At 41.3% G+C, this 23638-nt stretch overlaps 1 protein-coding gene across 1 annotated transcript; it reads right to left on the reverse strand.

The window, feature by feature from the left end:
• Positions 1-6815: 6815 nt before the first annotated feature.
• LOC131219105 (FT-interacting protein 3) lies at positions 6816-9644 on the reverse strand. Its single transcript, XM_058214107.1, has one exon. It carries the CDS (start codon positions 9386-9388, stop codon positions 7064-7066), a length of 2325 nt encoding a protein of 774 aa, XP_058070090.1. The 5' UTR covers positions 9389-9644; the 3' UTR covers positions 6816-7063.
• Between the last annotated feature and the right edge of the window lie 13994 nt (positions 9645-23638).

The raw sequence follows: 23638 nt of genomic DNA on the forward strand, positions 1-23638 counted from the left end.
ATAAATTAGGGTTGGTCTCCAATCCAACAGTACCGATAGAAGTAGCAATCCCATCAGAGCTTCTCTAAAAGTGTAAGGAACTTCTCTAAAAGTGTAAGGAAAGAAAGACTCCAGCATCCCACGTACATGAATGGCTTCCTTACAAGGTATGATATTGCATGACAAAACTTAGTATTACATTGACTTAACTGAATCCGTTCTCAATCCACAGGTCTTGCATGGGATGAAACAAACAACTAAAAAGCTGTATAACAAACAAGATGCATATGCCCCATCTACCCATAACCACAGTTCCGCTCACTGCATGTTTGCTGCCGGCATCCCTCTTTTAAGATGGTAAAAAAATAATTAGCAAAAGGGCAATGGCTAAGGTATGGTAAAATGTTTGTGTTTGAATCGATCTAGACTGTCAAGGATGTGGAAAAAAAATCATTTAAAGAAACCTAATTGTGAAAAACTCAACAGCATAAAAAGAACAGGTTTTATATGACTACGACTTAAAATATAATTTAAGAAAAAATAAATAGTTTTATATATGCGCTATACAGATGTCAAGGAGAATTACACAAAGAGGAGACTAGGTTTACTTTGTGGGCTGGGCTTGACAGGCCTCAGCCCATCTCAAACCCGGCTTAATCGATAGCCGACAACAAGGCCCAGCGGCTTGATTCAAAACTTCTGTGGCCCCAGGATATTTTCAACGGTAAGTATTTAATCTCTACTATTTCCCATGGTGTGGTCCACTTGAGCTCTGGGGACATGGTTTGGCGGGTGACCATAACACCGGCTCTTGGGCCCCACAATGACATATGTGTTTTATCTACCCTGTCCATCCATTTTGCTATGTGTTTTATCTATCCTGTCCATCCATTTTCCGACATGAGCCCAAGGATGAGGCAGATTCAAAGCTCAAGTGGACCACATCACGGAAAAAGGTGGAGATTGAATGCTTACCGTGGAAAACATCTTGGGGCTACATAAGTTTTTAGATTAAGCTGATATTTTTGTTTTCCCTTCATCCAGATCTACATGACCTTATGACCAGGTTGGATGACAAATAAACATAAGTGTCAGCCCTAGTAAGGTTTCAACGGTGGATGTCGTTATCTCCACTGTTTCTTTTAGTGTGATCCACCAGAGCTTTGGATTTGCCTCAGTTTTTGCACATGACGTAAAATGAGCTGGCAAAATGAATGGACGCCGTAGATCAAACACATACATTACAGCAGGGCCCACAGAGCTTTGACATTAGTTAGCTGGCTGGCGTTGGGGTCACCAGCCAAACCGCATGAAGACGGCCAAAAGTGCACATATATCTAGACTAGTTGCCTTGGGATATTAGGACGGTCCAATCATTGATCTAGAGTGTTCATTAGGTTCAGTACTTATTTCACATGCTATCATACGAGCATCACACTGATCTGACAATCTTAACCATCTGATGAGTAGCATTCAATAGACGGTTAGGATCGTTTACCAAGAAATTGGTCCAAACAACAGATTGACCCTTGTATTTGTTAGAACCCATCAAGGAGTGAATATAAGTGTAAAGTATAGCTTTTGTGATGCAGTCATAACCATCCAATTCATGGCTTAGAAAATGGATGGCTACAAAAATTAAGGCCAAATTAAGAATGGAGTGGATCATCTGATCAGTGTGATTTTTGCATGGTCACCCATGAAATGTGTTTTGTACTTGATGGACGGTTCAGATTGATGATTGAACTGTCCAATCATCCCAATTAGAGCTGGGAATCGAGTCAAGTCGAACCAGGCTAACCCGACTTGACCCGGTTTTGAAATAGACATAACTTGAACTTGACCTGACTTGGTACTGAGTCCATGCCTGACCCAATCCAGGTCTAGCCTGGACTAACCCAAACCAATCTGACCCAATCACAAGTACCGAGCCAGGTTGAATCGGCACTGAATCAGATCAGGTGCCACCGGTATTCATGGGCTGAAATCACAGCTCAGAACCTAGGTGCACCTATTTGAATCTCAGCCTCTCCATTAGCTACACAGTATCTCATATATAAAACATTAAATCTTGATTTTTGTTTAATGTATGAGTCGGGTTTCAGATCAAGTCGAATTAGTACTGAATTAGTTTTCGAGTCGAATGGAGTCAAATTACTGAGTGACCTGAACTCGACTCAGTTTGAGTTTGGATTGGACAAAATCTACTCTGTTCCGATCAACTCACCTCTCAGTTGGGGTTGAGTCAGGTCTAAACAAGTATAGTCATTCCCATCCAGATCCATAGCTCAAGTGGTAGACTGAGCGAAAGATACCTAAACACTCACGTCTTGGCATCTACTCCCTAGTAGGGGTGGATAACAGTGAAGTATGATCTGACATTGGGTGTACTAACAAGCTAACAATTAAAAAAAAAAAAAAAAAAGTAGTCATCCATGCCCATCTCTAATCCGATTGCAGCTAGGAGTACTGTTAATGTAGTGCTCTGAGAGCACTAGAGCATTTCTCAGAGCACCAGTTGCATCGGATGCTTGGACAGTCTGATCTATTGATCTACGCTTTCTCTGGATTCAATGCTCATCTCACGTGCCATCACGCAAACATCACACCATTTTAGGTTATGGTGCTCCTAGCTTCATGTGCTATCATGCAAACATCACACCCATCTAGATTGAGTTTCATTGGGTCATTTGGACAGTTCAATCATCAATCTGAATTGTCCATTAAGTCCATACACATTTCATGGGTGATCATGCAAAAATCACACTGATCAGATGATGCAGTCCATCTTTGATGTGGGCCTTATTTTTTGTAGCCATTTGTATTCTAAGCCATGAATGGGATGGTTATGATTGCCTAACAAAAGCTACAAGTTACAATCACATGCAATCCATGATTAGATTCTAATAAATAGCCAAATCGATATGTTAATTGGACCTATTTTTGTGTAAACAATATTGACCGCCAATATTGAATGCTCTTGACCAGATAGATTATCAATGATCGGTGTGATCTTTGCATGATAGCACATTGAATGAGCGATGAGCGTAAAGAACAGCTCATATCAATATATTGGACCGTCTAATTATCCCTATGCAAATGGGAGTTATAGTGCTCTGAGAGCACATAAGCATCTATTGTATAACATGCATACTTACATGCATATACGTAAACCACACAAACATCCCCCACCTACGTTGGGATGTTAGTAATATCTCCAATGCTTTTAAGTGACACACGGCATGTCCAATCAATGATCAAGACCATTGATTTATTCACACAATTGGAGGCAAATCACAGTGGAAAAATCACGCCCATGGGATGACCCACGATCAATAGCATGGAAAATGGATGGTCAAGATTAAGCAGATAAGAAAATAAGTCCAAACACTATTTTGAAACATCTACTCCATAGATCCAACTTGGTATTGCTTATGATTCCAGAGTAGCATATTGGTTCGACTGATTCTAATCATATGATTTATGGTTAGGATCATCCAATCGGCTTAGATTCTTGCTCCATGGCTTGCTCCCAACCACCGAATGAACGGTCCTGGTTGATGATCGGGGTCTCACACGTCAGTCAAAAGGTGTAGGCCCACTACTGGAATAAAACAATCAAAGTGTATGCAGGAAATTCATCTTTCCTCTGCTCCCTCCTGGTGTGCATGCCCAAAAACAGCAGTTTGTACTGTCAGTGGCCGTTTGGAGGGTATTGATGGTCACTTTATACTGTTGTAATTAATATTTCCATGATCTAGACCATTGATATCATGGGCCTTGCCCAAAAATGAAAAGAAAAAAAAATCTCTTAAATTGGAAGATCCAATCCGTCCATTCTTTGGAACCTTTTAAATTGGACATGAAATGTTGCTTTATTTCTCAACTGTCCATTGGCAGGCCCACCAAACAAGTTTCGGAATCATTGTTGATCCACCGTGCAGTGGTGTAGATCAATGAACAGTGACCCCAAACCCAAAGCAAACATGAGGAAAGCTGTATCTCCACTCTCCAAAGTATTTAACAGGATGACGTTAAGGATGGGCCAGTGGGCACTTTGCAGTGTACGGTGGCGATTGGAGCGGTAGCTGAGCAGATATTGGGGTGGATCAACAGAACAGTTAATGGGGCCTTTTCCTATCCATCCATCTTAAATCCGCAGAAATTTTATACATCAGTGTGCCCCCGCTCCACTCCAGAATATCTGCGCAAAACAGGGACCGTACTTCTGCTAACAAGGGCAATTTGGTCATTTCTCGGGTTTAGCACTGTAAAGTGGCACCCAGGACTAACAATCTGGATCATCCAAACCATTCAACTGGTTGCCAACCAACAGTTTCGTTAAGATAATAGTTGCCAGCGGTCCAAATCAAACGGAGAAAGTCTGCCGGTTAAGACAATCCAACCAGTGATTATCAGGCTTAGAGCTCCATCAACAAACGGGACCCACAACTAGTCCAAAACTGGTATCGGTTAATGGTTATTGCCACAATTATGCCAATGCGTACGGCATGGGTAAGCCACCAGCACCGAAAGTGAGGTACAGCTGCCGCACCACTAAACCCTTTTCCCAAGGACGCGAGTTGCCTGCGACCTTACACGCACAAAGTTACTGCCGGTCCGAAGCTACATGGGGCCCACCGAGATGCCCATGAGGAATCCACCCCGTCCATGAGTTTCTCCAGCTCATGTTGGACACGATCCCAAAAATGAGCCAGATTCAAAACTTAAAGCGGACGACACCGCAGGAAATAGTGGGGATAGAAATGCGAACCGCTGAAACCGCCCCCAGAGCCCACCATGGCATTTATATTCCATCCAAATGGTTCATAAGGACATTCTAACTGGGATGAACTGTAAGGACAAGTATTAGCCTGATCCAAACCTTCTGTGTTCCCATAAAGGTGTTGACGCTAGGCATTCTTTCTATCCCCGCTGTTTTCTGTAGTGCGGTCCACTTAAGCTTTGGATCTGGCTCATTTTTGAGATCATGTCCCAACATGAGCTGGAGAAACTGATGGACGGGGTGGATTTCTTACAGACATCTCAGTGGGCCCGCATAGCTTGTGACCGCAGAAGCACGGGTAGCCCGGGCTGCAGGCAACTCGTGCCCCCTTTCCGAACCTACACGAAATTGTGAAAACCTAATTATTGGGGTTAATCAAAGGCTAATGACAAATCAAACTAACCAGCTGGCATTTAGGCAGTTATAGATCTAGGGTGCAGCAGAAAGAGCACATGAAGACCAAACATAAAGCAATGCAGCTCTCTGTTCCATCATGAGAAAATGCCAATCTTACTAAGAACAAAAAAGGGCAGCCCACTTGGCTTTGATTGGTTGAAATTGGCAGCGGGCCACCCTTTGTCTACTAAGGTAGGCGCCCTCCATGACCAATCAAAAGAAGAGTCTCACCCCACTCGAGTAGGTACGGCAAGTAAATTTATCTAACCTCCATGGGACTGCTTTTTAAGTGCACCCGTATTTTAAAAACATGGACAGTCCAATCATCGATCAGCACTGTAGATTAGGTTCAGATCGCCATTTCATGGGCCACCATGAAATTTTCATATAGGTTTCAGGATCCGTCCACATGCTATCTGCCTACAAAATGGGTGATTTGGATGACATACAACTAACGAAGGTCAGTAACAATATGATAATGATTCGCTAGGATCCACCTCCATAGCCTATGTACATAAACAATAGTTTTGAGTGGGCAACCATAAACGCCCTTGGAAAATCGAGGGTTCTAAAGAAAGTGGCCCAATGTCCGGAAGGTTAGGATCTCCTGTTATCAGTGTGGCTTTCCCACGTCGTCTCTGTTGGGTTCCAAATTAATGGGCTGTCCAGAATCCAGATGATTTCACTGAACACGTTTACCAGGGTTCTGTTTGGAAACTATTTAAAATACCAAAACACATCCTCACCCCTCCCCAGGATCACTGTCGGACTCCATTGCTCAATTATTAAAATAGCGTTGATTAAAAAAGCATGTATGGCAGACAGCAAGACATGATTTTCTCAGGCACATATTAAATAAAGGAAAAATCTTGTGAACCATTCGTGGGCACCTATTGGGTTTACTTTTCTAATGTGGGGCAAATGAACAAACGTGCATGAAATCCACACCGTCCATCAGGTACACCACCCCTTCTCTGGCCTAGATCCCAAAAACCAGGCCCATTCAACACTCAGCTGGGGAAAAAATATATATATATACCTTAAACCTCTAAATTGAGGTATAGCCCACCTGAGTTTTGGAATATCTTGACTTTTGGGTAATTCTTTTATCCCAATAAGGCCATACAAAACAAATGGTTTGAATGACAAAAACACAACGCTCACAAAACTAATGGCAGGCCCTCCAGCCCAACTGTTTCCTGTGGTGTCGGTACACCCCACACACATCCACGCACTCACACCACAGTAGGATTTCACCACAATGGGTACTCAAACCCATGACCTCATGTTGAAACTCTTGTGAATCTACCACTGAGGCATGAGTCTACCCGGTTCCTAACCCAGGTAGCATGCAATAAGGAAGAAAAAGAAATAGAATTGTTGTTCAACAACCCAAAAGCCACCTGCCTACTAATACTAGCAATAAAAGATCCTACAGTGACAGAAATGCAGGAAATGGAGAATATGATATGTTCTATACCTGATTGGAGTTTTGCGACATTTGGGTTCTGAAAAGAGCTCTGTAAATTTCCAGTTCTTGTGGGAGAATTCAATCGAAATCCAATCTCCTCTGCTGGTCTTTACCAGATTTCAGAGCTACTGCTATTAACCAAGATGTGAATCGTTGTGATTTGAAAATCAAATGCACTGAAAATAAAGAAATCAATTCACGAGTATCAGATATCTAACAATAACATAAAGCAAACACAGATTCGCAAATTGCTACCAGTGTACGGATGAGACTCGCGAGAATTATGCATCTGACCAGGACCCAACTGGAGCCGCAGACTAGAAATCAAACAGAAAGCTGCTACACAGGCTGATTGTACGCAGAGCTGATGGGAAACCAACAATACACGATAAGAAACGGCACAAACCCATCACGAATTGCATATGCTCTTTTCACAACAAGCTGTCTGTTCTTGCAGGCAGCCTCCTGAAGAAGTTGAGGGGTGCTGAAGGAAGCTTGTGACGGAACCTCGGATGCCTCAACACGTAAAAGCCGGCGACGAGGGCCACCACTTGGAATGGCGTGACATAGAGCACAATGGCAGCAATCAAACAGAAAATCACAAACAGGGCTGTCGCTCTTGGGTCTCGCCAGCTCAGCAGAGACTGCAACCTCTCCCCCTGCGTTGCCAGGTCACCAACCACTGTCTGTATCCTTCCCGCGATGCTTCTCAAGCGATCATATCTCATCCTCACAATATCTGCAGGCCGAGAAGTTGGGAAAGTATCAAATTCCTCATCCAATTCATCAGGATGAACAGTATCAGCATGAGATAGCCGAGTGTCCATGTGAGGAGGCTGCCTAGGCCTCCACCGGTAGTACCAGACCCCAATCAAGAACAGGTATAGAAATATCGTCGGTAGTATCAGTTCAGGGTACAAAACAAGTATTATGAAAAGTACATGAATCAGGATTGTCGTCAAAGAGTTCCTCCAGTTACAAATCTGATCAAACCATTTCCCGACCGCAATCAACCCACTCAAGACACCCATAATCCGGAAGAAGTTAGCTTTGCTTCTTCGCATACTCCACATATGAGAATCCACATCTAACATGTACTCGACAACTTCTTTCCTCAGCGGTGGCTCAGCGCGGCTCAACCTCATCGATACTATCTGTGTGGCCTGGTGCCTCAAGCTATCGAGCTGAGTAACCGTCAGTGGATGAAGGTAATGCATTTTCGGCAGCAATGGCTGTGAATAGATGTGCAGCATGTTAAGCAAAGATGAGCATGTGAACCTAACAGCCAACTGCACTTCTCCCATCTTCTTCACTCCTGAAGGATGCAGTACCAGCAGCGGATATGAGTGGGTATAGACCCGATCAGTTTCAAGTGTCGAGAGCCGAATCCTCACCTTCCCAATTCTGGAATCTTTTGCCCCTGCCCCCTTATCTCCTCCCTGCAAATGACAGTTATCAAACACCCCGATAGTAATCACAGTACATGGATCAAATACCTCCCAAGTGTATTGCTCATTCCACTTAGGAGTAAAATTGTCGATAATTGTCCTAGTCCGAACCCACTTCTGCCCATATTTTGCCACGCAATAAGCATCTGTGGTCCCCCGCCCGTCCTTCGTCTTCATAGGCAACAAGCCCTGAGCAGTCAAAATACCCACTTCCAGAACCCCAATGCTCGGCTTCCACAACTGCTTTGCCGTCGGCCGAAGATCACTGCTATAATGTGTAGATTCATCCAAGACATGATACCCACCCTCCAAACAGATCCTCAAATGGATCCTACTGGCAAACTTCTCCTTCTTCTTCTGCTCACCATCCACGATGACGTGCTTCTCAAGATTAAACCACCTAGTATTCACAGGTTTATAGTCCAGCCTTCTCTGCACATTCTGCAAAGGAATCACAGCCTTCCCCAGAACCTCATCCTTGTTGGCTCCCACCCTATCTTCCACACTCAAAATCAAGTGCTCTTCAAATGGTTCTGCTGCTACAAACATCAAATCCTCATTCCACATGGGATTGATTGTCCTGCTCTGAGAAATCCTAGTTCTCAGTGCCTGATTGCCAAGAATAGCCTTAACAAAGACTTCTGGGAACCTGCCCTTATCACTCGGTTGCAAATCCTGAGCTTCGATAACATTAACCCGAACATACCAAAGCTTGGGAGAGAGATATACTTTCGACCTAATGTTTGCAAGGCCTTCACTGTGAACAGCTGCAGCATCGGAATGCCATGCTTCAGGAAATGCTTCATCTGCCTGGGTGCCCATCCAAACGGCTAACATGAGCTCCCCTTTAACCTTATCCCCCTTCCGATCTTCCAGTCTGTACCACTGTGGTGCTAGTGGGCTATCCGGGGGGACACGCTTGGGGACTTCATTGAGATCGAAAACAACGAACCCAATTAAATCATCCTTCACCATATCCTTATCCTTCACCGCAACCTCAACGACAGAAGATTGGATTCGGTCCTTCGAGAAAGCAAAAACCTGGTTCCACTCGGGATTCGTCTTCTTTTCAAAGTGGCGGGTCGTGCCCTTGTAATTCCCAAGCTTCACTTCCACATAAGGGTCACAGCTACCGGTGACATCTTTTGCTGGGAGGTCTTTGGCTTTGACAACACGGACGTACAGATATTGCATCTGCTCGACCAGATCATAGGTGCTAGTGAGCTTGTCGCCAGCAGCCCAGCCTCCACCAAGGTGGGGTGCAGTCTCTTTCAGACGGAAATCTTCTGAAGGGGGAGGTCGCTGCATTTTCTTGAATCTAAGAATAGAGATGCTAAAAGAAGTAGCAGAAACGGGATTTTGAACGTTGAAGGAACAGTGGAAGCTTACTTTGAAACTTCCCAACCCTATAAGTTAGGGATTTGGTCAACAGAGCCGTTGTAACTCCTAGACCAAGAAAAAGATCTGGCTTTCCAAATAATTTGGGAACTGGAAACAGAAACCTGTTGATCTAATGGATTTCTGTCAATTTCGCGGCTTGCAGAGAACAAGGACGCAAGAAATCAGAAGCCTTGGAACACTCATAAACCTATTTTCCAAACCTAGATTATGGAAAAAGAAAAACCCGGGTCACAGATCCTCAACCATAGAAATGGAAAACAAGAGAAAGTCACAGCTTCATTGCTGCTTCAAGATCTAGAAACCACTAAACCTTCACATTGAAGCAGAAGCAACAAGTCCCAAACATGAAACTCTAAACCTTTGGCGTGTAGTAGATTCAAAGGGTCAGAAAGGAGAACAAAAGCAAGCGCCTCCACCAAAACATCATGAGATCTCCTGAAACTAAAAAAATAAAAAAATAAAAAACAGAGAGAGAGAGAGAGAGAGAGAGAGAGAGAGAGAGAGAGAACTGTAAACTAAAGTATCAAACCCTATAAATCTTCCATCTAAAAACCTTATTAAGTGCTGTAAAATATGTGTGTGTGTGTGTGTGTGTGTGTGTGTGTGTGTGTGTGTGAGAGAGAGAGAGAGAGACCTCAAGCACTTCTGAGGCCCTTCTGCAGCAGCAAAGGAATAGAGTTTCTACCATCAAGCTCAGATCCAAAGACACAAACACCTATGAAATCGAAAAGATATTAGTTAGTTCGAAATTCAAATCCTAAAACTAGTATCCGAGTCCGCGGATCACCGCCTTTCCAAATGGGAGATCCTAGCTGCAAGTCCTGCGGACTGGTTTGATCTTCCCCGAAACCTATAATTGCAATAAATTTCCGATCATTTTATTGCCTTTTCTTTTCCTTCCACTTGTTTTTAGCGGTTTTTTTCCTTTCCTTTTTTCCTGTTCATCAATGCTTCAAAGCTCGAAGCTCCGGAGCATTACCAGAAGCTTGGAAACCATAGCCAGCCTCTTTCTAAGATCTCCTGAACGTGAATGCTTGAAATCAGTATATTCTAGGTTTCAAACACCAGAATCGCTACTTCAGAAGATCTAAAGCTCCAAATCCAAGCATTTCTTTCGCGATTTTACACAGAGGAAAGGGGTTTTCTGGGGCATTTTGAAGTTTCGGACGATTTTCGTTCAAAAACCCTAGAAAAAATGGAAAATGCATGCATTACAGGATCTTCCGTAACAGGAAAAAAAAAAACATCAAAACAATAAATCGCTACTCCAGGCGATCGAAGGCATTGCCTTCCCACATTTCGGCAGCGTTTTAAATATCCCGAGCGTTTTCATTTTCAAAACCCTGTACAACTAAAAATGCTGGAATTTCCGAAGCTTCAGATAGAAAAAAAAAGGGGGGGTGGCGTGGGGGGTGGTTTCAACCTTAAATCGCTCTTACAGACGGCTTAAAAGCATCTTCCACCGTTTTCTACGCGCTTACAGACGCATTTTGAAGGATCAGTGAATTTCATTTCATAAATCCAAACGATACCTTAAAAAAATGCTTGAATTCCGATTTTTCACGCCAAATAAAAAGCCTAAAAACAGAAAAAAAATAAAAATAAAAATAATCCAGACCTGCAGCTGGAGACTGAAGTAAGTACTGAGGAGGACTTCAAAACACTTCCACGAACCCTAGGTCATCAATCCAGATCTTGAAGGCGCGGCAATGGAAAATCTTATTTTCTTCATTTTCCTCTTTTTCTTTTCTTTTCTCCTTTTTCTGTCTCGGTGAGGAGAGAAATGAGAAAAGCGGCTACGCTTCGAGATCTGAATCTACTAGAGCATACAGAACCTACGCCCTTTTCCCCTTTTTCAACAGAGAACCCGAGGCACACGTACAAAGACTGCGGTCGCGGTTCGCACGTACGAAGACTGTTGTCTCCAACGTGAATCGCGACCGAAATTTTGGTGTAAACCCGCGAACCGATATTTTCGGTGGGCGTTCCGTTGCGCGGGACTTCTTGCGACATTTTTCATTCTCAAGCCCAACCGGCTGGACCAAAAGTTATGGTCCACCAATTAGATTACTTTCAATATATTAAGAGAATGCAAAATCCAAACCTTCCAGTAGGTTCCCCAACCACGAGATCACCTATTGAAAAATATCAGATCCATCTACTTTCTAGATGGACTACAAAATTAAAAATATATATTCATTGATAAATAGCAAAATATAAGTGTGGTCCATTTAATGTGCGGATTGGGATGATTTTTGCGTATGTAAATACTGATTTGGTGCCAAACTATTGGACGGATTAGATGTCATACGAACATGAAAGGTTGAAAGTTATACGCTATGTGGACTGTTATCGTGGTCTACCGGATCCGAGTCGAGACCCTCTGAAAAAGGAATTGTTGGAGCTATGCTGTTTTGTCTCTGCGGCCAGAAAGGATGTTGCCCAATTTGAGCTCTAATGATGCAATGATTAGAACCGTCCATGTTAATGGGGGGAAAAATCTACGGTGCATATTAGGTGTGGCCCGTCCTCACCCAACACGATGCAGCCCTGATTGTGAGGTCCAACTTAATGCATGTATTATATATCCACGCCACCATTAGTTTTGTCAGCTCATTTTAATGCATGATCCAAAAAATTTAAGGTAGATATAAATTTTAGATAAACCACACCACATTAAATAGTGATGATCCACCATTAAAAGTCTCAAACTGATATTTGTTTATTCATTTCTTCTGAGCCCTGGTAACCTTATTAACAAGTTGAATAGAAAATAAGCACTATTATGGATGTTAAGGTCGGCCCTTAAAGTTTTTAATAGTGACCGTTCAATTGGCACTATTTCAAATAGTGTGGTCCACATGGGATTTTGATCTGCTTCATTTACGGGCTCATGCCCTTAAAGTGAGCTGGCAAAATGAGTGGATAGTGTGATATAGAATACATACATCAAGGTGGGCCCTGGTCACGGCCATATCTTACTGGGTGAAGCAGTCTCACCCTACCCTCCTCAATATTAATTGAGAGCACGGCACCTCATCTTTCACACACACACACACTCCAATTAATGCAATGTCAGAACAGTTTTATGTTGGCACTTATAACTTCATTGCAATTAAAACCCTTCTTCACCTCGTAAAGAAATCATGGTGTTGCATCATCTATTAGAATGGAATAGTTGTTTCCCTTTGCTGCAGTCGGTATTAGTAACCATGTACCGTTGAAACTAAACTCTACCAATTTTCTTCTTTGAAAAACCTAATTTAATTCTCTTCTTGAGACTGAAGATATGATTGAGTTTATTGATGGGGCTTTTTACATGCCTAATCAAACAAAATTATCTGATGAAGAAAATTTTGAAGTTGAAAATCCAAATTACATACCATGGAAAAGATACGATCAATGGGTTAGATCACTGGTACCTTGTTTGAAAGAAATCTATGCAGAACTGTTGGCCTTTGAGACAGCCCTAGACGTGTGGAGATGCTTGGAAGTTGGAAAATGTGTATACGAGAAACTCTAATCCGAGCAAAGTTTTTAGCTTTTGCAAGGTTTAGGACTACAATATAAAATTCAATTAAGGCCTGTTTAGCCGGTCGGATTGAAAGGGACTGGATGGTATTGGAAGGGATTGGAAGTTAAATTCCGGGATTGGCCGGCGTCCCAAACAAAGTCAGTGATCTGATCCCAATCCCATAGATCTTAAGACAATCCACTGACAACACTATCATTACCTTTAAATCCCGTCCAATCCACCCAAATTCATTCAAATTTGCCTGGGACCTATTTGGTTCAAGGGATTAGAAGGGATGGGAAGGTTTAATCCCGGGATTGGCAGGGCGTGCCAAAAGGACTGGATATAGCAATCCCATGGATCTCAAGACAATCCACTGACAACACCATCATTACCTAGAAATCCATGCCATCCACCCTAATACCATTCAATCCCTTCCAATCCACCCGGCCAAATGGGCCCTTAGAACAATAAGGGGACCGGACTACAACAGTAAGGCCAATTCAATTTTAATGATTATGGATTTGTTCATCAAACAGTTCAGATCAACCAACATGCACAAAATCCAGATCCACAAAGAAATAATAAGGTTGTTTACGGTAAGGCCGCACCCAACAATAAGGGTAAGTTCAACGTGGAAATCTTAATCATACTACTTTAAGATGTTGGTATCCTTGTAAAAGCATTGAGAAGATTACTATGGCATGGTCCATCCACAGAACGGACACAAAAGACAACGGTCTAGATTAGTGAACCATGGCCACACCTATGCAGAAGGCCCTAGAGAATTCACGTAACCCAATGGCATGGTTAGTTTTTACAAACGAGGACTATAGATAAGGTCTACTAGGTGCGGCTTATGATGGTCCATGCCCCTGATAGCTCCCACATTTTGCAAATAGACGACACCTGTCCACATTCAACTAAAAGGCAGCAAGACCAGCGGCTGTGATCTTACAATCTGAAAGCTGCCTGTGGTTTGATCTATCCAGGTGAGACCCAACAAAGCCGGTGGTCTACACACCAGGCGGTCGGGCATGGACGCGGACTTCCTGTGAAAGCCTTCCGCAGGAAGTTCCTTCGCAAGGATGCTGGTTGGGGCCTACTGAGATGTTTCTTAGAAATCCACCCCGTCCATCCGTTTTACTAGATCATTTCAGAACGTGTGATAAAAAATTAGGTGTATCCAACTATCAAGTGGACCACACGAGAGGAAATAGTGGGAATTCAGTGAGCACCATTGAAGCATTCTTATGGCGGTAAAAGTTTTTTATCAGCTATATTTTTAGGTTTTTCACTTCATCCCATTTGGAATGACCTTATAAACAGTTTGGATAGAATATAAACATTAAGATGGATTCCAGGAAGATTTCAACGGTAGGAATTTCTTTCCCCAGTCTTCGCGTGACCCGCTTGAGTTTTGTATCCTCCTTATTTTTTACAGAACGTCCTTAAATGATCTCGGAAAATGGATGGGAGGAATGGATTTATCACATACATTGAAGTGCCCCCACTTAGCATCGTTGCCCAGGAACTTCAGGCGCCTTTGGCAGGAAATCCGGGTCCGTCGGGCATGGTACGATTCATTCGTTGGGATATTTTTGTAATTTAAGGGCGTGTTTGGGCGGTGGAATTAGAAGGGATTGGGTGGGATGGGATTCATCTGGTCTTGTGCCAATGACACTCCGTGTTTGAGAAAAATGGAAAAGCTTTGAATAACATTAAATGGAATTGTAATGGTCCTGTGCTAATATCACTCAATGTTAGCAAGTTGTGTAGGTCCCACCATGATGTGTGGGCTATATCCACACTGTCCACCCATTTATCGAGATTATTTTAGAGCATGGGCCAAAAAATCAGGTAAATCTAAGGCTCAAGTGAACCCCACCATAGAAAGCAATGGGGATTGAATACTTACTGTTGAAAACTTCTTTAGTGCCATAGAAGTTTTGGATCTACCTCATTTTTAGGCCTATGCCCTAAAATGAGGTTACAAAACAAATGAACAGTTTAAATATAACACATGTGTCTTATTCTCATTAATTTCAAATGATGGTGAGTATATCCATTCAATATGCCACCGTATTATCAACAAAGCATGGCATTAATGTCATCTCATGGCAAAGGGGGACAATCCCTGCCTAGAAACAAACGAGGAGGGAAAAACTTTGATACTTTAGCAGAGAATGATGGATGATGCACAGTCGCCTAGAAATTGCCTACTAAGAAAAAAAATTAATTCAAATCGGCATTATCCATAAATCAAGCTTATTTGATTACATGACTATCAGATCGGTGGAGAATTATTGGACGGCTAAAATCGGAAAATATACAATGGTCCCATTTCAACAAACCAGTTCTACGAATCAAAGGTTAGTATTCTTCAATAAATCTCATTTTGGGAATACACGTGGCTACAGCAATTTCGAGAAATTAGTGAGATCAACGAGTTAACTTAAGACACGCTCAATTTCCGAGTGCCCAGTGTCAGCGTCATATGCCAGAGTATCAAATAGTTCTCCTTGGCAGAAAGTGATGGATGATACGCCAGGCACTTCTAAGTTAAGTAGACATTGCACACGTCCCATAGTATAAGACAATCTGTCCAAATCATAAATTAAAAACTTGAAAATTCGAATCAACTCAACGGTCGGGTTGACCCGAAGACTCGAACGAGTAATTTCTTGACTTGATTTGTTATTTAAAATTGTAATAATATTATTTATAAATATTTTTAATAATTATATTTTATAAAATATAAAAATAATGCAAAGATAATGCTATGCGAGGTTGAGGTCATGGGCTTAAAACCCCGTCGTTGCCTTTTCTTCAAAAGAATGCCTGGCGAGTTGCTCAAATCGAGTGGTGTTGAGCTGAGTCAAGCTTGAGACCTGTCAACTCCGCATAGTTACCGTATCCAGGGTTGTACGCAAACCAAGTTAGCTTGGTTAGCCTGCTCGACTCGAAAAAGATCAATTTAAAATTGAGCTCAAGCTAAGTTGGGTTGATTTTTTGAGCTCGAAAAAATTTCAAACTAAGTTCAAGCTTACTTGGGCTCGACTCAACTCAGATCGAACTCCAACTCAAATTGAACTTGGACCAAACCAGTTCAAGGACTTGGTTACTTTGATATTGATGTTGTTTACCAAGTGTTTGATGAAATGACTCAACTTAGTGTCCATGGGTGGCAAGGAAGATATGTATATGAAACAAATATTATTCGTCCTTGATTTTGACGTTGCATACAAGGTGTTTGATGAAATACCTATAAACAGCCTATGTTGTTTTACATATAGTAAGAAATTGAAGGTATACTCCATGTGCTTGTGAAAATGACGCACAGGTTTGATCTTAGCTCGAACTTAGTTTGAACTAGCCTGAGTTGCTAACCAAATTAAGCCAACTTGCCCAATTAAGCTCAAGGACTAAGCTGAGCCGAGTTCGAGCTAAGGTCAACTAGTGGCCGAGCCGAGTCAAGTTGTGCCAAGCTCGGCTTGATTCGACTCATATACATCTCTAATGGTATCCAACGTAGGTGTATGAAACCATCCAAATATAGCGTAAAAATATGATAAAATGATATTATCGTGATAATATTCATGATATTCTGAAGATCTCTGCACTTCTATTAGATTTTTAAATAAAAATAAATGTAACAGTTGAAGTAAATCATTTGGATTTTTACTCCAAAAATCCTCACAACTGCTAATTTTATATATATATATATATATATATATATATATATATATATATATATATATATATATATATATATATATAAAGGTTTTTATTTACAAAAGCATGCTTCTGAACCTAATATTGAGAATAAAATGATTAATTTGCCATTATGTAGTGTGGGAAATCAAAATGACTATGAGTCCATGATACAAAGAAGTTAAAAGAATTTTGCTTAGCCACGTGTGCAATGAAGCTCGTGTACACACTACATATATGCTGTCAATAGATCTAATCCATTAATCTAAGTTAGTCCCACCTTGTACATTTTTTTTTTTTTTTTTTGAAAAAGAAAATTCTAATTCAATGCTAACACGTGGGCACAATATTGGATGAAGGGAAAACATAAATATCACCTTAATTCAAAACTTATGTGGTGCTCAAGAAGTTTTTAATGGCGGGCGTTCAATTCCCTCTTTGTGGTCAACTTGATGATTGGATCTGGGTAATTTTTGGTATCATGCTCTAAAATGATCTGCTAAAGTGGATGGGCGGCATAGATAAAACACATACATCAGGTGGGCCCAACAGAGCCCCTGCCTGACAGGATACAATGGGCATTTGGGGCGAGGCTTCGGTGCATACGTGGGATCCACTGAGGTGGGCGGATCTCTCAGTGTGGCCCCATTTGATGAATGTGTTTTAAATCTACATTGTCCATCTATTTCGTCCGTTCATTTCAGGGCATGAGTCTAAAAATTTAGTAGATCCAAATCTCAAGTTGATTACGTAACAAGAAACAGTATGATTAAATGTCTGCCATTAAAAACCACATGGGGTCACCAAAATGTTTATTTACCATCCAACCTAATGAGAAGATCATAAGGGAATAGACCACACAAATATCAGTTTGATTCAAAACTTTGGTTGGCCGGGGGAAGCTTTCAATCACAATCATTTTTGTTTCCATGACATAATCTGCCTTAAATTTGGATCTGCTTGGTTTTTGGACTCATGCCCCAAAATAACAAGGAGAAATGTATGGAAGTGTGATTTTAAAGACACATACATTATAGTGTGCCCTGCAATCAAAGATCCACCCACTCTAATACGTGTAGTGGACGCAGTGCTAAGCCGGCATGTCGCAAACTTGGGGCAAGCTGGAGCTCTGACGGACCACCATAATGTATGGCATTTATTCACACCGTCCATCCATTTTGCTGTATCATTATATTTTATGATTTTAAAAAAATGAGATAGCTACTTGGCTCGAGTTGACTGTGCAGTGAGGATTAAACTCCTACTGTTGAGAACTTACCCGGGGGCTACAAAAGTTTTGATCAAGCTGATACTTGTGATTCCCATCATTTATATCTATATGACCTGAATAGGTTGAATGGCAAATAAACATCATAGTCAGCCTTAAGGACTCAATGATAAGCATCGTTAGCACCACTGCTTCCCATGATGTGGTCCACTTGAGCCTTGGATCTACCTTGTAGCATAAAATGATACCACAAAAATGGATGAACGGTGTGGATAAAAGTCATACGTCACCTTCAGAATATGTTAGATACTTCCGTAGAGGAATAGTTGACACTTAAGACATTTAGAACTTACTGTAAAAGTGCATACATGGCATATAAGTAGTCAAGCCAAATCGTCCAAATTATGGGACTCGGTGTAGATGTATCATGAACTTAAAATTAAGCTTATTGTATTATCGGATTGAGGGACATTTATTGGACGGTTAAAAATGCAAAAATATCCAACTGTCTTATTTCCACGAATCAAAGGCTACGATTGTTCAACCAATCTATTAGACTGAATCTAAAGAGGACTCCTCAATTTAATCAACTTTACTTGATTTAATATACCACGTGTGCAATTTTTGAGTGCATACAAATCAAACGTTATAGGCAGCAGCCTAGTTATTAGGGCTGGATAGGTCTTGGCCTGATTTCATATTTTTCAAGCCCATTGAAACCCCTGCTGGTTATCATACAACGGATCTTTTAAAATTTGGTATTGCTAAAGCCTAGGGGCATACATCGAGTCAAAACGAGTCGAGCTAGCCTCAGCTTGACTCGGCTCGGCCACTAGCTAACCTCAACTCGGTCCTCAAGCCTGACTGGCCAGCTCGGCTCGGTTCGGTCAGCAGCTCGGGCCAGTTTGAGCTGAGTTCGAGCCAAGATCGAGTTGAGTCAACCATTGCAGCATTTCCAAAAACACCTGGATTGCACCTTCAAAATCCCTTTGTATATGAAACAGAAGCAATGATTTTACAGGTATTTTATCAAACACCTTCTAAGCAACATAAAAACAAAAAGAAAAAAAAAAAAGAAGAAGAAAAAAGAGAAAAAAGGTATTTGTTTCATGTACATACCTTCTTTGTCACCAACGACACTTCGTTAAGTCATTTTATCAAACACTTGGTGAGCAACATCAATGGCAAAGTAGCCGAGTCACTGTACTGGTTCCATCCGAGTTGAATTGAGCTAGGGCCTACTTGAACTCGGCTTGAACTAATTTTTGAGCTCAAAAAATCAGCTCGACTTAGCTCGAACTCAACTTTGAGCCGAGTTCAATTGAGCTTTTTTGAGTCGAGTCGAGCGAACTAACCGAGCTAGCTCCGTTCGTGCACCCCCTACTAAAGCCCACGCATGTTCAGTAAAACTCATATATACAGCACATGTGCCTGGGCATGTCTTGATAGGTTCAAGATCCAATCCGTCCATTAGAGTGGAACCATTATATTGATTCGCTAGCCCAAGAATCATATTGACCCACCAGTCATCTGGCCTACAATTTGGAAAAAATAATTTATGGATGAAGTTTTTTGAACTCATTCACCTCTTTCCAATATTATGGCTAACCTGATGGATTAATCAGATCACATACGGTCACATGTGTAGCGCGTACAAGGCTTTATCGCACATACGTGTGCACTGAGAATAGCTCTTAATTCCTTTTTTAATTTTGAGCCTTTTCAATATATCACTGTCTTCTAAAAAAATAATGGTAAATAAATCTGTTTACCTTCGCCAAGTGGTTACTCATCATGCTTTCGTAAATAGCAGCTTTGAGGAAATTTTTGGGTAAAAAATCATTTTACAACTGTATTTTTAAATTTTAAATCAATTATTGATTTACAATAAATATTTTTAAGTATTTTACCTTCATGGAAATTTTAGCCCATAATATCATGAGAAAAGCAGCGTGATATCTTGAAAATCTCCTGAGAAATTGTCAGGCAGTGAAATTGGCAAGGCGGAGTAGGTGATACCAGCTATCGCATGAAGTACTTTTTCTCGTTGAATGTCTGATTATAGGTTGGAATTCTTCAAAGTGCCCACTGCAGGCACCCGATCGTTGTGAATTTCAAGAATAGCCGTATCCAGGACTTACCCTGATAGATGGAGGGTCTAGATCTCATCCACAAGTACAGATATTGAATAGTGACTATTGGCAACGGCAGAAGAAAAGATTCATGAGAATAAAGATAAAAATGTGGACCTATCATTTTTTTAATTTTAGGATTAGCACCTGCGCCAAAACATTGATATTAAAGATGCTCAGTAGCAAGAAGCAACTGTCATTTTGTTCAGCCCAGCAACGGTGGAAGTGGAACGATCAAATGGTTGCATGAGATATTCTCATGCAAACCAGCTCACGTCACGTGGGAATTTTGGGAATTTTGTGATGGGTGGATACTCACTTGACGGTCATGGGACTGCCATCATTTATGGACCAGTTGTAAGCGAATAGTCTGGTTATAACCTTGCACAATTATCAATATTGCTTTTGAGCCGCAGCCTGGTGCATTTGTGCATGCTCTGCCAATCGTGAATTTTGGATTTTAAGGACGTGAATTATTAATAGCTAAGTTTACACGATAAATTTATAGCGTTTGATATAAGATAAAGAAAAGCTGTAATATGGGCTTATCATATATGGGACCCACAAATCACCTCAAAGATTTCATAATACTTTCATCTTTTATACTTGGGCATACATCCGAAATATTAATTTGGTGTTTTTTCACTGGGCCATATTGGATCACAAAAGTCACTTGTCATGCATGTCAATACTAATAGCTATTGACAATTGATGTCTGGATTTTAGGCTATCACTAGCTCTGCATGGGCCATGTGTGAAAACTTCACATAAGGTCGATATTTTCCCTCCTAAAGTATTGTGCATGTAGAAACCTAAAGCCTTAATTAGGAAGGCTGGCGTGCACTATTTATGGTGCAAAATAAGGTGCAAATGGGTTGAGTTTGTGGGACTTAATTTATATGCGGAATATGCCCACGGATCTGTCTGTGCATGGGACATGGCGATCAGGGATTCAGATAGCTTACCTAGCTGAGACGCCGCCATGGAAGCCGAATAAGAACACCAGAATACCAGAGTTCCTTTAGAGCTTAGGATCTTCCTCTCCTTCACACCCTTTCTGCAAATCAGTAGATGAGACTCGAATTTTTGCTGTGATGTAGGATTGGGGACCCAGCTCTCTTTTATAGAGTCTGTGGAGAGGGAGTTTGAAACCCATCACAACTCTCTCTCCCATGCTCCAAGTTGTAGCATCGTAGTTCAACTCAAACTGCTGTCTGCGTAAGACAGCTATAGCATTCCAGCCCTAGTACGCAGAGCTACACAGATAGACTGCGCAGCGCATCACATGAAGTGGGGCCCACTGGTCTACTCAATCATCCAATCCAACTGTATAACAATCTAGACTGTTGATCAGTGAGGCCCACTAAATAGAGTTCTTACATTCTCCCACTTGGGCCTCATTGAGCAATGTCAATGATAGTCATATATATAATAATTTTGTAAACAAGTTTTGATATTTTAAGAAAAAATCTGAATGGTTAACCAATGAAAACAGTTGGACAATATGAGTAATGTTATTCAATCTGGTCCATCAAAACAGTCAGTATCGAAACGCGGTAGTCATCACAACATTTAATTTAGGCGAAGTGAGTCTAAGCGCGATCACAAATACTTTCAATATTAACGACATAGATCACGAACTAGAAAATGTGGTATAAGGATTACATACTTTAGTGTGATAATATGTGCTTATCCTTAAGAGGTCCTGAAGCTTTTTCATGTCTCTAACGAGACACAACTGTAGTTCCACTTATTCAAAATTTGCGCATATATATAAATAAGCAGAAATAAATCTTTATATCAAAATCATCCAAACAAACTGTATAAAACGAGATCTCTAAGTGTCTGTGAAAATCAAAGTACGTTCAACTCCCACTAACTGAAAACATCTGTGGGATCAATGACTCCCATGGATATTACATGCTCCTGAAATAGCGTGATAGGGAGCCCTTTAATGAGCGGATCTGCAATCATCTGCTTAGTGCCAATGAATTCCACGGACACTTGATGATTCTGAACTCTTTCCTTTACAATAAGATACTTGATGTCGATATGCCTCGACCTTGACGAATGCTTGTTGTTACTAGAGAAGGAAATAGCAGCCGAATTATCGCAAAATATTCTCAACGGTTTCGGGATATGCTCCAGTACCTGCAAACTTGAGAAGAAACTCTGTAACCATAGTGCCTGATTAGATGCCTCATGGCAAGCAATAAATTTAGCTTCCATAGTAGATGAGGCTGTGGTAGATTGTTTCACGCTTTTCCACGACACAGCTCCTCCCACTATCATGAAAATGTATCCTGAAGTAGACTTCTTAGTATCGACGCAGCCTGCGAAGTCTGCATCTAAATATCCGATCAACTCCAACTGATCAGACCTTCTGTATGTGAGTCCGAAGTCTTTTGTTCTCTGAAGATACCGTAATACTTTATTTACAGCTATCCAATGTTGCATTCCTGGATTAGATAGATATCTTCCCAACATTCCAGTGACAAAGGCAATGTCCGGTCGCGTACAGACTTGAGCATACATGATGCTCCCTACTACTGATGCGTACAGAAATTCTTTCATTCGATTCTTTTCTAAATCATTCTTTGGACACTGAAATAAACCAAATTTGTCGCCCTTCACAATGGGCGACTTTCCTGAAGCACAATTTTGCATGCCATACCTTTCGAGTACCCTAGCAATATAGGTCCTCTGTGACAAGCTGAGCAGTCCAAGTGTTCTGTCACGGCGAATCTCAATGCCAATGACGTAAGAAGCTTCACCAAGGTCTTTCATTTCAAACTTTTGAGATAAAAATTTCTTGGTGTCGCTCAACATCCTAGTATCACTGCTAGCTAACAGAATGTCATCAACATACAAAATCATCATAACGAACTTACTCCCACTGGTTTTAATGTAGATGCATTCATCTGCAGTGTTTTCTACAAAGCCATATGAAGAAATTACTTCATGAAACTTAAGGTACCACTGCCGCGATGCCTGTTTCAACCCATAGATGGACTTCTTAAGTTTGCAAACCAAATGTTCTGCGCCAGTAGCTACAAAACCTTCGGGCTGCAACATGTACACATTCTCATTTAGATCTCCATTGAGAAATGCAGTCTTTACATCCATCTGATGTAACTCTAAATCCATATGAGCTACAAGAGCCATTATGATCCTGAATGAGTCTTTCTTTGATACGGGTGAGAAAGTCTCCTTGAAGTCAATGCCCTCACGTTGGTTAAAACCCTTGGCAACAAGTCTGGCTTTATATCGTTTGACATTACCTTTGGAGTCCCGTTTGGTTTTAAATATCCATTTATAACCAATCGGCCTTATTCCAGTGGGTAACTCTACAAGATCCCATACTTTATTGTCCTGCATGGATTTCAACTCATCTTTCATGGCATTAAACCAACGAGAAGGATCAACACTTTGTTTGATTTATGTAAAGGATTCAGGATCCTTTTCCACCCCTATGTCAAAGTCGTGTTCCTGTAAGTATACGATGTAATCGTCTCGATTTACAGGCCTTCTCTCTCTTTCAGATCTTCTTAATGGTTCAGCTTGTTGGG

The sequence above is a fragment of the Magnolia sinica genome, chromosome 1 (genome assembly GCF_029962835.1).
Source record: "Magnolia sinica isolate HGM2019 chromosome 1, MsV1, whole genome shotgun sequence".
Taxonomy (NCBI): Eukaryota; Viridiplantae; Streptophyta; class Magnoliopsida; order Magnoliales; family Magnoliaceae; genus Magnolia; species Magnolia sinica.